The sequence below is a fragment of the Oncorhynchus tshawytscha genome, linkage group LG13, assembly GCF_018296145.1.
Source record: "Oncorhynchus tshawytscha isolate Ot180627B linkage group LG13, Otsh_v2.0, whole genome shotgun sequence".
Lineage (NCBI taxonomy): Eukaryota > Metazoa > Chordata > Actinopteri > Salmoniformes > Salmonidae > Oncorhynchus > Oncorhynchus tshawytscha.
In genome coordinates, this window is record NC_056441.1 from 76,053,813 (window position 1) to 76,069,954 (window position 16,142).

Genomic DNA, 16,142 nt, shown 5'->3' on the forward strand with positions numbered 1-16,142 from the left:
AGAGTCTAAGATAACAGTTCCCAAACACTACACATAACCACTACAGAGTCTAAGATAACAGTTCCCAAACACTACACATAACCACTACAGAGTCTAAGATAACAGTTCCCAAACACTACACATAACCACTACAGAGTCTAAGATAACAGTTCCCAAACACTACACATAACCACTACAGAGTCTAAAATAACGGTTCAGAACAGACACAACAGACACAGACAGAACATACACAGACACAACAGGCGCCGCAGACAGAGGCAGAACAGACAGAACAGACACAGGCAGAACAGACAGAACAGACACAGACAGGCACAGGAAGACACAGGCAGAACAGACAGACAGAACAGACAGAACAGACACAGACATGCACAGGCAGACAGACAGAACAGACAGGCACAGGCAGACACAGACACGGGCAGAACAGACACAGACAGACACAGGCAGAACAGACACAGACAGGCACAGGCAGACACAGACAGAACAGGCACAGGCAGACACAGACAGAACAGACGGAACAGACACAGACAGAACAGACACAGACAGGCACAGGCAGAACAGACCGATCAGACACAGACAGGCACAGGAAGACACAGACAGAACAGACACAGACAGGCACAGGCAGAACAGACCGATCAGACACAGACAGGCACAGGAAGACACAGGCAGAACAGACCGATCAGACACAGACAGGCACAGGCAGACACAGGCAGAACAGACAGACAGAACAGACAGAACAGACACAGACATGCACAGGCAGACAGACAGAACAGACAGGCACAGGCAGACACAGACACGGGCAGAACAGACACAGACAGACACAGGCAGACACAGACAGAACAGGCACAGGCAGACACAGACAGAACAGACGGAACAGACACAGACAGAACAGACACAGACAGGCACAGGCAGAACAGACCGATCAGACACAGACAGGCACAGGAAGACACAGACAGAACAGACACAGACAGGCACAGGCAGAACAGACCGATCAGACACAGACAGGCACAGGAAGACACAGACAGAACAGATCTATTGTCTCCAATGGACCCAGTGATCGTCCGCCTACCACTTCCTCAGTACCATAACACCCTTCAGTCTAGGGTTATTATATCACTCCTAGGCCCATTGGGTTGTGTTAAGTGTGTTGAACTAGCCAGTGTTTCATAATACCGCCAGCAGAGCTAGCGCTAATTCTGATGCTAATGCTGGTTCTATTAATACTCCCCCTGTGTGGCGCCTCGTATGAGACAAGCTTTTTCTCTGATCCCATTCTCTTGTTGTGGAGAGTCTCGCATCGGGGCATAAATATGCATCTCATTAGCCCTCTAATTCTCATCTGCTCTCCCGATGACGGGATTAGTCCGTCCCAAAAGACCCATAATGGTTTGCAGTGACACTCCCTTTTCATTTCATGGGAAGTTAAAGCTTCAGTACATGTTTTAAAGGGAAAGTCCAGTAATGCTGTCCTATTGAGTCTATGTGTTTGTTTATTCTTTGCCGTAACATAGAAAGCTATTTTGTAATACGCAACTGTTTATTTTGCCTCATGCCAGTTATATAATGAGAAATGTAGTTGTGTCAGATCTAATACTACACACCTGTATTAGTAGACCAATGATTAGAAAACATTTCTCCCTCAGGTAAAAGACCAGGAGTTTCCATACAGGAGGAACCTGGCCCGAGTGTTGGTGGATGTGGAGGACGTTAATGACCATGTCCCAGTGTTCACCAGTGCTCTGTACGAGGGTTCGGTCTATGAGTCTGCAGCAGTGGGCTCTGCTGTGCTCCAGGTGACTGCCCTGGACAAGGACAAAGGAGAGAACGCAGAACTCCTCTATACCATGGAATCAGGTGAGCAACTATACAAATGGCTTTGTAATTAAACAATAAGGCCTGAGGAGGTATGGTATATGGCCAATATACCACGGCTAAGGGCTGTTCTTATGCATGACGTAACACGGGGTACCTGGACACAGCACTTAGCCGTGGTATATTGGCCATATACCACAAATCCCAGAGGAGCCTTATAATATAATAGTAATAGTAACTGGTTACCAATGTAATTAGAGCAGTAAAAATAAATGTTTTGTCATACCCATTGTATACTGTCTGATATACCACGGCTTTCAGGCAATCAACATTCAGGGCTCGAACTGCCCGGGTTTATAATAAGAGTTTTAGAACTATCAAAAGAATAAGGTGTGTCTAACTATACATAGATATAGACCAGGGGTCTCCAACCTTTTCTAGCATGAGAGCTACTTTTAAAAAAGGAAACATTGCGCAAGCTATATTTTTTTCTAGCTTTCAAATATTCTTCTCTTCTCCTCCTCTACAACTCTTCCCCGGGTCCTTAGTATACCTGGTAAAAATAATGATTAATAAACCACTCTAAGGGGGGCCTATAAAATGTGAGATTTTCACAAATTCTGTTTCTCAGTAAACATTTTTTATTATTTTAGATTTATGTTTTACTCTCAAAATAAAAACAATTCATAGAGAAACAATAAAATGGGATGTCATATCATGCTTAAATCCCATCAGAAGACCATTTTCTGGGGGGTCTGGAAAAAACGAAAATTGATTTTTGAGTATAATTTAATTATACATCTGGCCCTTTAATTGCCGTCTAATGTGAGGAATGTGCCGTTCGAGCGATGGTTCTGTACTGCTGCTACACATTTCATGGCAAAGTTAGAAAATAATAAATACAATTTATATACTTACTCATGATATACTTCTGCCAGGTAAGCCTACTTTGTAGTTAACATTTCATTGACAATGTTTTGGGGAAAGTATGCCCATTATTTTCAACCTACAAGATGGTTATCACATCAACTGGATAAACATGGAGCGATAGACAAAGTGCACAGTAGTGGCTAATAGTGGCTAACCAGAGGTGGGATAATGTCAATATTGTGTTGATTAGATAGTAGCTGGGAGCTTGCAGTGTATGATACCTGTGAGATTTGTTTACGACAGTTTGTGGTGGAACGCGTGAAAATTGCATGTACTTTCAGAATTGTTTGGCAAACTACTTATAGGTGGGTGGACCCCTGATAGAGACAGTATATCGATAAAAAATTACAATATACAAACAGTTGATAAAGATTTAGTTGCACTAGTTTTTATCACTGAATATTCGTTGTTATGTCTGTTTTCCTTTAGGCAACACAGGGAACACATTCTGGATTGAGCCGGTTCTGGGGATCATCTCTGTGGCCCGCGAGCTTGACCTCTCCACTATCGGCCATTACATCATCACCGTCAGAGTTACCGACAATGGCTCCCCTCCACTCTCTGCCAACTCTGTGGTTCGCATCGCTATCACGCTGTCTGACAACGCCGGACCCAAGTTCTCCCAGACCGAACACCAGGCCGAGGTCACAGAGAATGTTGCCGTGGGAACCTCTGTCACCACGGTGAGCGCCATGAGCCAATCCACGCTGACCTACGACATCCGACATGGCAACAGCGAACGCACCTTCAGGATCAACCAGTACAGCGGCGTGATCACAACTCAGAAACCCTTGGACTATGAGACCACAGCATCTTACAACCTGATCGTCCAGGCCACCAACATGGCTGGCATGGCCTCCAATGCCACCCTGCTCATACGGGTGGTGGATGAAAATGACAACCCACCTGTTTTCCAGCTGCTACGCTACCAGGGTAGTATCAGCGAGGCGGCACCCATCAACAGTGTGGTCCTGAACCCAGACAACACTCCTTTGGTCATCAAGGCCACTGATGCTGACCGCAACCAGAATGCTCTCCTGGTCTATCAGATCGTTGAGGACACAGCCAAGATGTTCTTTAAAGTGGATTCTGGCACCGGCTCCATCAGGACTATCGCCAACCTGGACCACGAGACGTTTGCTAGTTTTAACTTTCATGTTCACGTGAGGGACAGTGGGAGGCCTCAGCTGACAGCGGATAGCCCCACTGAGGTCACCATCCAGGTAATCGACACAAACGATTCTCCACCTGTCTTCACCCAGAACGCCTACGAAACTGTCCTGCTGCTGCCCACCTATGTAGGAGTAGAGGCATTACAGGTCTCAGCCACAGACCCAGACCAAAACGTCCCCACAGAACTCACCTACTCACTGACAGACGGAAACCTGGAGCACTTTGCCATCCAGCTCTCCAGCGGCATCATCATCGTCAAGAACAACAACTTCTCCAAGGAACGGTTCCGCTTCAACGTCAAAGTGTCTGATGGAAAGTTCTCCAGCACCACTCTAGTCACTGTTCTCGTCCGTGAGACGCTGGACTCTGGCCTCTTCTTTGCCCACAGCCTCTACTCCTCGTCCATCCAGGAGAACAATACCAACATCACCAAAGTGGCTGTGGTCAACGCAGTGGGGAATCGCCTCAACGAGCCCCTCAAGTACACCCTACTGAATCCAGGGACATGCTTCCGGATCCGACCCACCTCGGGCGTAATCCAGACCACTGGGATTCCCTTCGACCGTGAGGAGCAGGAGTTCTATGAGCTGGTGGTGGAGGCTGGGAGGGAACACGACCGTCTGCGTGTTGCCAGGGTGATTGTCAGGGTCCAGGTAGAGGACATTAACGACAATGCTCCTGCGTTCCTGGGACTTCCGTATTACGCTGCTGTCCAAGTGGAGGCTAAACCTGGTGTGCCCATATTCCGAGTCACCGCCATGGACCATGACAAAGGCATCAACGGAGAGGTGTCTTACTACCTCAAAGACGACCACGGACACTTTGAGATCGACAGGCTGACGGGCGGCCTCCGTCTGAAGGAGGCTTTTGAGTCTGACCTGTCCAACCAGGAGTACCAGATGGTAGTTTATGCCAAGGATGGAGGTTACCCTCCCCTCTCATCTGCCGTAGAGTTCCCCATCACCGTGGTGAACAAGGCCATGCCCGTCTTTGACAAGTCCTTCTATGCAGTGGCGGTGAACGAGGATGTAGCGGTACACACGCCTATATTAGGAATCAATGCCACCAGCCCAGAGGGCCAGAACATCATCTACACCATCGTGGAGGGAGACCCCTCTCTGCAGTTTGACATCGGCTTTGACACCGGAGTCATTAAAGTCATCAACTCCCTGGACTATGAGATCGCCTCATCCTTCCGTCTGACTGTCAGAGCCACAGACTACCTGACCGGCGCCCGTGCTGAGGTGGACGTAGATGTCACAGTTAATGACGTCAATGATAACCCTCCGGTGTTTGAAAAAACATCCTATAAGGCAGTTCTGTCTGAGACTGCCATGATCGGCACTCCGGCGCTGCAAGTAGTGGCTACCGACCAAGACTCTGAGAAGAACAACATCGTACACTATCAGATCTTCTATCCCACAGATGCCTACAACAGCACCGACCACTTCCACATTGACAGCAGCAGTGGCCTCATCCTGACCGCCCGCATGCTCGACCACGAGCTTGTCCAGCGCTATGACTTCATCGTCAGGGCAACCGATAACGGCTTCCCACCGCTGAGCAGTGAAGTGTCGGTCGTGCTTGTGGTGAACGACATGAACGACAACCCTCCGGTGTTCAACCAGCTTCTCTACGAGGCCTATGTCAGCGAGCTGGCCCCTAGGGGCCATTTTGTGACCTGCATCCAGGGTTCGGATGCTGACAGCTCAGACTATGACAAACTGGAGTACAGCATCCTGTCAGGAAACGAGAGGATGAACTTTGTGATGGATGGTAAGACGGGTATCATCATGCTGTCTGGTCACAGGAAGCAGAGGATGGAGCCAGCCTACAGTCTGAATGTATCCGTGTCTGATGGGGTGTTCACCAGCACGGCCCAGGTGCACGTCAGGGTCCTGGGGGCAAACCTCTACAGCCCTGTGTTTGAACTGAATCCCTACGAGGCAGAGGTACGGGAAAATGCAGCTATAGGAACAAAGGTGATCCAGGTAAGAACCATTCATTTTGAAGTATTCAGCATATGAACTTTAATTGAAACAATGATATGTATTTTATTGAATGAAGCTTTGATGTACATGATACTGTATTTGTAATAGTATTTGTAATATGTTTTGTTTGACATGTGCAATACCCCATCTAAAAGAAAGTAACTTAACTATTATTTTCAGGTGAGGGCAACCGATGCTGACCCAGGAGTGTTTGGCCAGATTACCTACTCATTCATCAATGACGTGGGCAAGGACCAGTTCAGTGTGGACGCCAATGGTCAGATCACCACCTTGGAGAAGCTGGACAGAGAGGACCCAGCCAACAAGAATATTTTCCTCATGGTGGCAGCCCAGGACGGGGGTGGAAGGGCCTCCTACTGCACCGTCCGTGTCTCCCTGGTGGATGACAACGACAACGTCCCTCGCTTTCGAGCTGTGGAATACCGTGCTTCTGTCAAATCTGACGTTGGCAAGGGCTTCCTGGTGACCCAGATCCAGGCATATGATCCTGATGATGGTGCCAACTCTAAGGTGACATACTCGCTCTACAGCGAGGCACACGTACCCGTGGTGGATATCTTAGAGATCGACCCTGACAACGGCTGGATGGTCACCAAGGGGAGTTTCAGCCACCTGCGCAACTCAGTCCTGTCTTTCTTTGTCAAAGCAGTTGATGGAGGCATCCCTGTCAAGCACTCTTTAGTATCAGTCTACATCCATGTCTTGGCACCTGACGCCCTCATCCCCTCCTTCACCCAACCCCAGTTCTCCTTTACCGTCCCAGAGGACACCCCTATAGGAGCTGCCCTAGGGTCCGTCCGCCTCATCACCCCACCAGGCTACGTCTCGCTGCCAGTCACATTTGCTCTAGTCAATGGAGAGACCGGGGAGAACAACCTGGAGGGAGTCCTGGTGGTGGACAGGGACACTGGGGTCATCAAGCTGGACAAGCCCCTTGACCATGAGGTCATCACCTCCTTCCACTTCAAGGTCACCGCCACCGTCCAGCAGGCAAAGCTGGACTCTGTGACCAGCGTTGACGTAGAAGTCAAAGTCTTGGATCTGAACGACAACAAGCCAGCATTTGAATCCAACTCTTACGAGGCGACAGTGATGGAAGGGATGCCTATCGGCACCATAATCATCCAGGTTCAGGCTCTGGACCCAGACTCTGGAGCTAACGGACAGGTTACATACAACCTAGGCACTTTGGCTCAATCTGAAGGGGAGCCGGACCAATCCACAGAGACCTTCACCATTGACAGCAACACGGGCTGGATCTCTACTCTCAAGGAGTTGGACCACGAGATGTGCCCATCCTACACCTTCCTGGTTGTGGCCTCAGACCTGGGGGAGGCCCTGACCCTCTCTTCCACCTCTACGCTGACCTTGGCCGTGTCAGACATCAACGACAACCCGCCCAGCTTCCTGGATGAGAGGTACCTGGGCTCAGTGCGCGAGAGCGACCCCCCTGGCGAGGTGGTGGCGGTGCTCAACACTAGAGACGACGACAGCTCTGCAGTGAACCGCCAAGTCAGCTATCACATCACAGGTGAGTCATAGAATGGGAGTGTTTGTGCTATTAATGTGTTTAGCTGTCTGTGCCCTCTATGTATCTTTATATGTCTCACTGTCTGTCTTTCAACTTGTCTTCTGTCCCCCTGTCTCACTTCACTGCCTGCCTATCTATCTATCTATCTATCTATCTATCTATCTATCTATCTATCTATCTATCTATCTATCTATCTATCTATCTATCTATCTATCTATCTATCTATCTATCTATCTATCTATCTATCTATCTATCTATCTATCTATCTATCTATCTATCTATCTATCTATCTATCTATCTATCTATCTATCTATCTATCTGTCTGTCTGTCTGTCTGTCTGTCTGTCTGTCTGTCTGTCTGTCTGTCTGTCTGTCTGTCTGTCTGTCTGTCTCTGTCTGTCTGTCTGTCTGTCTGTCTGTCTGTCTGTCTGTCTGTCTGTCTGTCTGTCTGTCTGTCTGGGCTGGCTCTGTCTGTCTGTCTGTCGGGCTGGCTCTGTCTGTCTGTCTGTCGGGCTGGCTCTGTCTGTCTGTCTGTCGGGCTGGCTCTGTCTGTCTGTCTGTCGGGCTGGCTCTGTCTGTCTGTCGGGCTGGCTCTGTCTGTCTGTCGGGCTCTGTCTGTCGGGCTCTGTCTGTCGGGGTCTGTCTGTCTCCTTGTTTACTTCAGATAAACTCTTCATTTGTATTCTGCCTGGCCACTCTCCAAACCATCACAACAACTCTCGTGAATAAACAAGAGGGAAACTCATAACACTAAATTAAGGATGAGGCATGATTTATAATTCATACATTTCTTATTTGTATGTTAGGTATACTTGCGCATACCAGCAGTGGGGGCTTGATTAATAAACAAGCGTTGTCGCAGTAATAATGATTTGAATACTGCTGAGACTAGCGCTCACTGCCAGATAAGCATTTTTTCACCACAAAATATGACATGCCTGCACAACAACCCTGACATTTACCACAAAATTACAACCTCGCCGAAGGCCGCTGAGGTAGTAAATACAGGCAGAGTAAACCGTTTAAAGACACGAGTACCTGCAGCGCATTTGATGACATTTGTTGCTATAGCAATAAGTCCTGTTTTTATCTCTCTCCATGAGTTTAATGGATGGATGTTTCTTTTAAAGTCTTTGTGGCGGGAGACTGGAGAGGGTTAATTAGATTGTGGTTGACACAGGGACATCAATAGGAGTTGATTTTCATAAACGTTTTTGCCATTCAGTAAGTATTTGATTTGGTGAAGTACCTGTGAAGTACCTGAAAGAGTGTCTAGTCTAGTTTGATAACTAAACAGAGATATCAAAGGTTAGAGAGAAGGACAAAAGAGGACTACATCTGTTGAAAGAGGGTAAGAGTTGTCCAATTTATTCTCTGCTAATTGACAAGTGAAAAAATAATAATTAAGTAGGAACGCCCAATGAGACGGAGCGGTGGATCGCCATGCCAACTGGGAAGCTAAGGAACCCCTCTGCTGAATGGCATTCTAATGAGCATCGCCAGTAGAGAGAGAGGGAGCGAGGGAGGGAGAATGAAAGACAGGAGAGCTGTGACCTTACCTACATCAAAGAGAGAAAGGTAGATAGATTGAGAAGGAGAATAAACATATGCTACACACTGCAAAGAGACAGAGGAGGATGAGAGAGAGAGAGAATGAATTGATGTTACACACTGCTGTGCGACGGAGAGAATGAACGACAGCTAGATGTGACCTTACACAGCAGAGAGACACGGATTTTACACACTTTTACAACGAGACACTTTGAATTGATCTTTGACACAGCAGGAAATAGTTAGAAAGCCAGGGATATATGGGAAGACCTGTATTGAAGAACACCACAAAGCCAGGGATATATGGGAAGACCTGTATTGAAGAACACCACAAAGCCAGGGATATATGGGAAGGCCTGTATTGAAGAACACCACAAAGCCAGGGATATATGGGAAGACCTATATTGAAGAACACCACAAAGCCAGGGATATATGGGAAGACCTGTATTGAAGAACACCACAAAGCCAGGGGTATATGGGAAGACCTGTATTGAAGAACACCACAAAGCCAGGGATATATGGGAAGACCTGTATTGAAGAACACCACAAAGCCAGGGGTATATGGGAAGACCTGTATTGAAGAACACCACAAAGCCAGGGATATATGGGAAGACCTGTATTGAAGAACACCACAAAGCCAGGGATATATGGGAAGACCTGTATTGAAGAACACCACAAAGCCAGGGATATATGGGAAGACCTGTATTGAAGAACACCACAAAGCCAGGGATATATGGGAAGACCTGTATTGAAGAACACCACAAAGCCAGGGATATATGGGAAGACCTGTATTGAAGAACACCACAAAGCCAGGGATATATGGGAAGACCTGTATTGAAGAACACCACAAAGCCAGGGATATATGGGAAGACCTGTATTGAAGAACACCACAAAGCCAGGGATATATGGGAACACCACCACAAAGCCAGGGGTATATGGGAAGACCTGTATTGAAGAACACCACAAAGCCAGGGGTATATGGGAAGACCTGTATTGAAGAACACCACAAAGCCAGGGGTATATGGGAAGACCTGTATTGAAGAACACCACAAAGCCAGGGGTATATGGGAAGACCTGTATTGAAGAACACCACAAAGCCAGGGGTATATGGGAAGACCTGTATTGAAGAACACCACAAAGCCAGGGGTATATGGGAAGACCTGTATTGAAGAACACCACAAAGCCAGGGATATATGGGAAGACCTGTATTGAAGAACACCACAAAGCCAGGGATATATGGGAAGACCTGTATTGAAGAACACCACAAAGCCAGGGATATATGGGAAGGCCTGTATTGAAGAACACCACAAAGCCAGGGATATATGGGAAGACCTATATTGAAGAACACCACAAAGCCAGGGATATATGGGAAGACCTGTATTGAAGAACACCACAAAGCCAGGGGTATATGGGAAGACCTGTATTGAAGAACACCACAAAGCCAGGGATATATGGGAAGACCTGTATTGAAGAACACCACAAAGCCAGGGATATATGGGAAGACCTGTATTGAAGAACACCACAAAGCCAGGGATATATGGGAAGACCTGTATTGAAGAACACCACAAAGCCAGGGATATATGGGAAGACCTGTATTGAAGAACACCACAAAGCCAGGGATATATGGGAAGACCTGTATTGAAGAACACCACAAAGCCAGGGATATATGGGAAGACCTGTATTGAAGAACACCACAAAGCCAGGGGTATATGGGAAGACCTGTATTGAAGAACACCACAAAGCCAGGGGTATATGGGAAGACCTGTATTGAAGAACACCACAAAGCCAGGGGTATATGGGAAGACCTGTATTGAAGAACACCACAAAGCCAGGGATATATGGGAAGACCTGTATTGAAGAACACCACAAAGCCAGGGGTATATGGGAAGACCTGTATTGAAGAACACCACAAAGCCAGGGATATATGGGAAGACCTGTATTGAAGAACACCACAAAGCCAGGGGTATATGGGAAGACCTGTATTGAAGAACACCACAAAGCCAGGGGTATATGGGAAGACCTGTATTGAAGAACACCACAAAGCCAGGGGTATATGGGAAGACCTGTATTGAAGAACACCACAAAGCCAGGGGTATATGGGAAGACCTGTATTGAAGAACACCACAAAGCCAGGGGTATATGGGAAGACCTGTATTGAAGAACACCACAAAGCCAGGGATATATGGGAAGACCTGTATTGAAGAACACCACAAAGCCAGGGGTATATGGGAAGACCTGTATTGAAGAACACCACAAAGCCAGGGATATATGGGAAGACCTGTATTGAAGAACACCACAAGGTGAAAAACAACATAATTTGATTTAGCTGAGCCAGATATTTTACAGACTATTTCATTACTGCTGTATTATTATCTAACGTTGTTTGGTGTTGTCTTGGCGACCTGATGGCGTTCTATCTGCCAAACCTTCATCCTTTCTGAGGTAGCAGTAGTTTATTATAACTCGGAGAGGATTTTTAAACTTTGACGGAAGCCAGGGGATAGGATATGATACATCCACAGGCGTTGACTCCCAGCCGCTTTCAAAGCCTCGTCTAGACGCCTGCGTCTTTGTTCCCCTACACCATCCTTGATGAGGTAACATGAAAGTTTCATCAAATGTAAACAAACTGGGAAAAGGAAATGTAATGATTGAGTGCTAGTGATGTAATGGGGGTGCAGTGTGGCTGGGCAGGCTTAGAAGAAGTGTGTCTGATTCATTTACAATGATGGAAATCGTTTTATATCCACTCTGTTTGCATCCATCGTCCCCACCCGAGTCGCATCCATAGATCAAGATCATGCATTTAGCCACCGGCTGATTTTAATTACACAGAGTTTAGTGATGTTGAGATGAATCAGAAGCTGGGTGTTTAGAGCTATCATCAGACCATATTGAGGGAGACGGAGAGGAAAAACCAATTAGGATGTTGTTATAATAGGAGGGGAAAACCAATTAGGATGTTGTTATAATAGGAGGGGAGGGGAGAGGAAAAAACAATTAGGATGTTGTTATAATAGGAGGGGAGGGGAGAGGAAAAACAATTAGGATGTTGTTATACTAGGAGAGGAGAGAAAAAAACAATTAGGATGTTGTTATAATAGGAGAGGAGAGGAACAAACAATTAGGATGTTGTTATAATAGGAGGGGAGAGGAAAAACCAATTAGGATGTTGTTATAATAGGAGAGGAGAGGAAAAACCAATTAGGATGTTTTTATAATAGGAGGGGAGGGGAGAGGAAGAAACAATTAGGATGTTGTTATAATAGGAGGGGAGAGGAGAGGAAAAACCATTAGGATGTTGTTATAATAGGAGGGGAGGGGAGAGGAAAAACCAATTAGGATGTTGTTATAATAGGAGGGGAGGGGAGAGGAAAAACCCATTAGGATGTTGTTATAATAGGAGGGGAGGGAGAGGAAAAACCATTAGGATGTTGTTATAACAGGAGGGGAGGGGAGAGGAAAAACCATTAGGATGTTGTTATAATAAGAGGGGAGGGGAGAGGAAAAAAACATTAGGATGTTGTTATAATAGGAGGGGAGAGGAAAAACAATTAGGATGTTGTTATAATAGGAGGGGAGGGGAGAGAAAAAACCAATTAGGATGTTGTTATAATAGGAGAGGAGAGGAAAAACCAATTAGGATGTTGTTATAATAGGAGGGGAGGGAGAGGAAAAACCAATTAGGATGTTGTTATAATAGGAGGGGAGAGGAAAAACTATTAGGATGTTGTTATAATAGGAGGGGAGAGGAAAAACCAATTAGGATGTTGTTATAATAGGAGGGGAGGGGAGAGGAAAAACCAATTAGGATGTTGTTATAATAGGAGGGGAGGAGAGAGGAAAAACCAATTAGGATGTTGTTATAATAGGAGAGGAGAGGAAAAAACAATTAGGATGTTGTTATAATAGGAGGGGAGGGGAAAAAACAATTAGGATGTTGTTATAATAGGAGAGGAGAGGAAAAACCAATTAGGATGTTGTAATAATAGGAGATGAGAGGAAAACTAATTAGGATGTTGTTATATAAACTCAGGGTGTGTATATAAACTCTCTCTATCTCCTCAAGTAGGAACTCTTGGGTGTGTATATAAACTCTCTCTCTGTCCTCAGGTAGGAACCCTTGGGTGTGTATATAATCTCTCTCTCTCTCCTCAGGTAGGAACCCTTGGGTGTGTATATAAACTCTCTCTCTGTCCTCAGGTAGGAAGCCTTGGGTGTGTATATAAACTTTCTCTCTCTCCTCAGGTAGGAACCCTTGGGTGTGCATATAAACTCCCTCCCTCCCTCTCTCCTCAGGTAGTAACCCTTGGGTGTGTATATAAACTCTCTCCCTCCCTCTCTCCTCAGGTGGGAACCCTTGGGTGTGTATATAAACTCTCTCCCTCCCTCTCTCCTCAGGTAGGAACCCTTGGGTGTGTATATAAACTCTCTCCCTCCCTTCCTCCCTCCCTCTCTCTCTCCTCAGGTAGGAACCCTTGGGTGTGCATATAAACTCTCTCTCTCCTCAGGTAGGAACCCTTGGGTGTGCATATAAACTCTCTCCCTCCCTTCCTCCCTCCCTCCCTCTCTCCTCAGGTAGGAACCCTTGGGTGTGCATATAAACTCTCTCCCTCCCTTCCTCCCTCCCTCCCTCTCTCCTCAGGTAGGAACCCTTGGGTGTGCATATAAACTCTCTCTCTCCTCAGGTAGGAACCCTTGGGTGTGCATATAAACTCTCTCTCTCCCTCCCTTCCTCCCTCCCTCCCTCTCTCCTCAGGTAGGAACCCTTGGGTGTGCATATAAACTCTCTCTCTCCCTCCCTTCCTCCCTCCCTCCCTCTCTCCTCAGGTAGGAACCCTTGGGTGTGCATATAAACTCTCTCCCTTTCTCCTCAGGTATCGTCCCTTGGGTGTGCATATAAACTCCCTCCCTCCCTCCTCAGGTAGGAACCCTTGGGTGTGTATATAAACTCTCCCTCCCTCCCTCCCTCCCTCCCTCCCTCCCTCCCTCCCTCCCTCCCTCCCTCCCTCCCTCCCTCCCTCCCTCCCTCCCTCCCTCCCTCCCTCCCTCCCTCCCTCCCTCCCTCCCTCCTCAGGTAGGAACCCTTGGGTGTGTATATAAACTCTCCCTCCCTCCCTCTCTCCTCAGGTAGGAACCCTTGGGTGTGTATATAAACTCTCCCTCCCTCCCTCTCTCCTCAGGTAGGAACCCTTGGGTGTGTATATAAACTCTCTCTCTCTCCTCAGGTGGGAACCCTTGGGTGTGTATATAAACTCTCCCTCCCTCCCTCCTCAGGTAGGAACCCTTGGGTGTGTATATAAACTCTCTCTCTCCTCAGGTGGGAACCCTTGGGTGTGTATATGAACTCTCCCTCCCTCCCTCCCTCCTCAGGTAGGAACCCTTGGGTGTGTATATAAACTCTCCCTCCCTCCCTCTCTCCTCAGGTAGGAACCCTTGGGTGTGTATATAAACTCTCCCTCCCTCCCTCTCTCCTCAGGTAGGAACCCTTGGGTGTGTATATAAACTCTCTCTCTCTCCTCAGGTAGGAACCCTTGGGTGTGCATATAAACTCTCTCCCTCCCTTCCTCCCTCCCTCCCTCTCTCATCAGGTAGGAACCCTTGGGTGTGCATATAAACTCTCTCCCTCCCTTCCTCCCTCCCTCCCTCTCTCCTCAGGTAGGAACCCTTGGGTGTGCATATAAACTCTCTCCCTTTCTCCTCAGGTATCGTCCCTTGGGTGTGCATATAAACTCCCTCCCTCCCTCCTCAGGTGAGAACCCTTGGGTGTGTATATAAACTCTCCCTCCCTCCCTCCCTCCCTCCTCAGGTAGGAACCCTTGGGTGTGTATATAAACTCTCCCTCCCTCCCTCTCTCCTCAGGTAGGAACCCTTGGGTGTGCATATAAACTCTCTCCCTCCCTTCCTCCCTCCCTCCCTCCCTCTCTCCTTAGGTAGGAACCCTTGCGTGTGCATATAAACTCTCTCCCTTTCTCCTCAGGTATCGTCCCTTGGGTGTGCATATAAACTCCCTCCCTCCCTCCTCAGGTGGGAACCCTTGGGTGTGTATATAAACTCTCCCTCCCTCCCTCCTTCCTCAGGTAGGAACCCTTGGGTGTGTATATAAACTCTCCCTCCCTCCCTCTCTCCTCAGGTAGGAACCCTTGGGTGTGTATATAAACTCTCCCTCCCTCCTCAGGTAGGAACCCTTGGGTGTGTATATAAACTCTCTCTCTCCTCAGGTAGGAACCCTTGGGTGTGTATATAAACTCTCCCTCCCTCCCTCTCTCCTCAGGTAGGAACCCTTGGGTGTGTATATAAACTCTCCCTCCCTCCCTCTCTCCTCAGGTAGGAACCCTTGGGTGTGTATATAAACTCTCCCTCCCTCCCTCTCTCCTCAGGTAGGAACCCTTGGGTGTGTATATAAACTCTCCCTCCCTCCCTCTCTCCTCAGGTAGGAACCCTTGGGTGTGTATATAAACTCTCCCTCCCTCCCTCTCTCCTCAGGTAGGAACCCTTGGGTGTGTATATAAACTCTCTCTCTCTCCTCAGGTGGGAACCCTCGAGGGGAGTTTGCCCTGGGGCAGGTGCAAGGCGAGTGGAAGATGTATGTGAAGCGCCCACTGGACCGTGAGGAACAGGACCTGTACCTTCTCAACGTTACCGCTAGCGACGGCCTGTTCGTCACCAGGGCAACCGTGGAGGTGTCTGTGACTGACACCAATGACAACAGCCCGGTCTGCGACGAGGTCAGCCACATTTTATTTACAGACTTTTCTTTCTGTACACTATTGCATTTGATATGTTTATGTTTATTGGTCATTATTCTGATATGTTTTCTGAATGACATAGTTTCCTAAACATAGTAAAACTTTGGTAATGATTATCATTGGTGTTCATTGTTTATTGTAAGCTTTCCCATAACTGTCACAGAAATGTGACTTTAAAGTTGAATTCCACCTGTCTTATATGTGGTTGTGTTTTATGTTCAAGCCTCAGTCATAACTCATATTTAATCCTTTTGTTGGCTGCAGTTGGTTCTGTTTCAGATTTTGCACGGTCTGTTACTTTAATGTAAACAACCACTATATAATTTAGAGTGTATTTGAGATGTGTTCCTGTGTGAGGTCTGGTGATACGTAGCTGTGGTTGTGTGT

The 16,142-nt window shown here is 47.3% G+C and overlaps 1 protein-coding gene across 3 annotated transcripts in view; it reads left to right on the forward strand.

Annotated features, from left to right (window-relative positions):
- Positions 1 to 16,142, forward strand: part of LOC112266166 (protocadherin Fat 3) — a 350,540-nt gene that overhangs the window by 290,459 nt on the left and 43,939 nt on the right. For all 3 annotated transcript variants that reach the window (XM_042296360.1, XM_042296361.1, XM_042296362.1), the window contains exons 9-12: positions 1,641 to 1,851; positions 3,169 to 5,903; positions 6,084 to 7,455; positions 15,538 to 15,734. In XM_042296360.1, the coding sequence (XP_042152294.1) occupies positions 1,641 to 1,851; positions 3,169 to 5,903; positions 6,084 to 7,455; positions 15,538 to 15,734 (4,515 nt within the window). The remainder of the gene's footprint in view (positions 1 to 1,640; positions 1,852 to 3,168; positions 5,904 to 6,083; positions 7,456 to 15,537; positions 15,735 to 16,142) is intronic.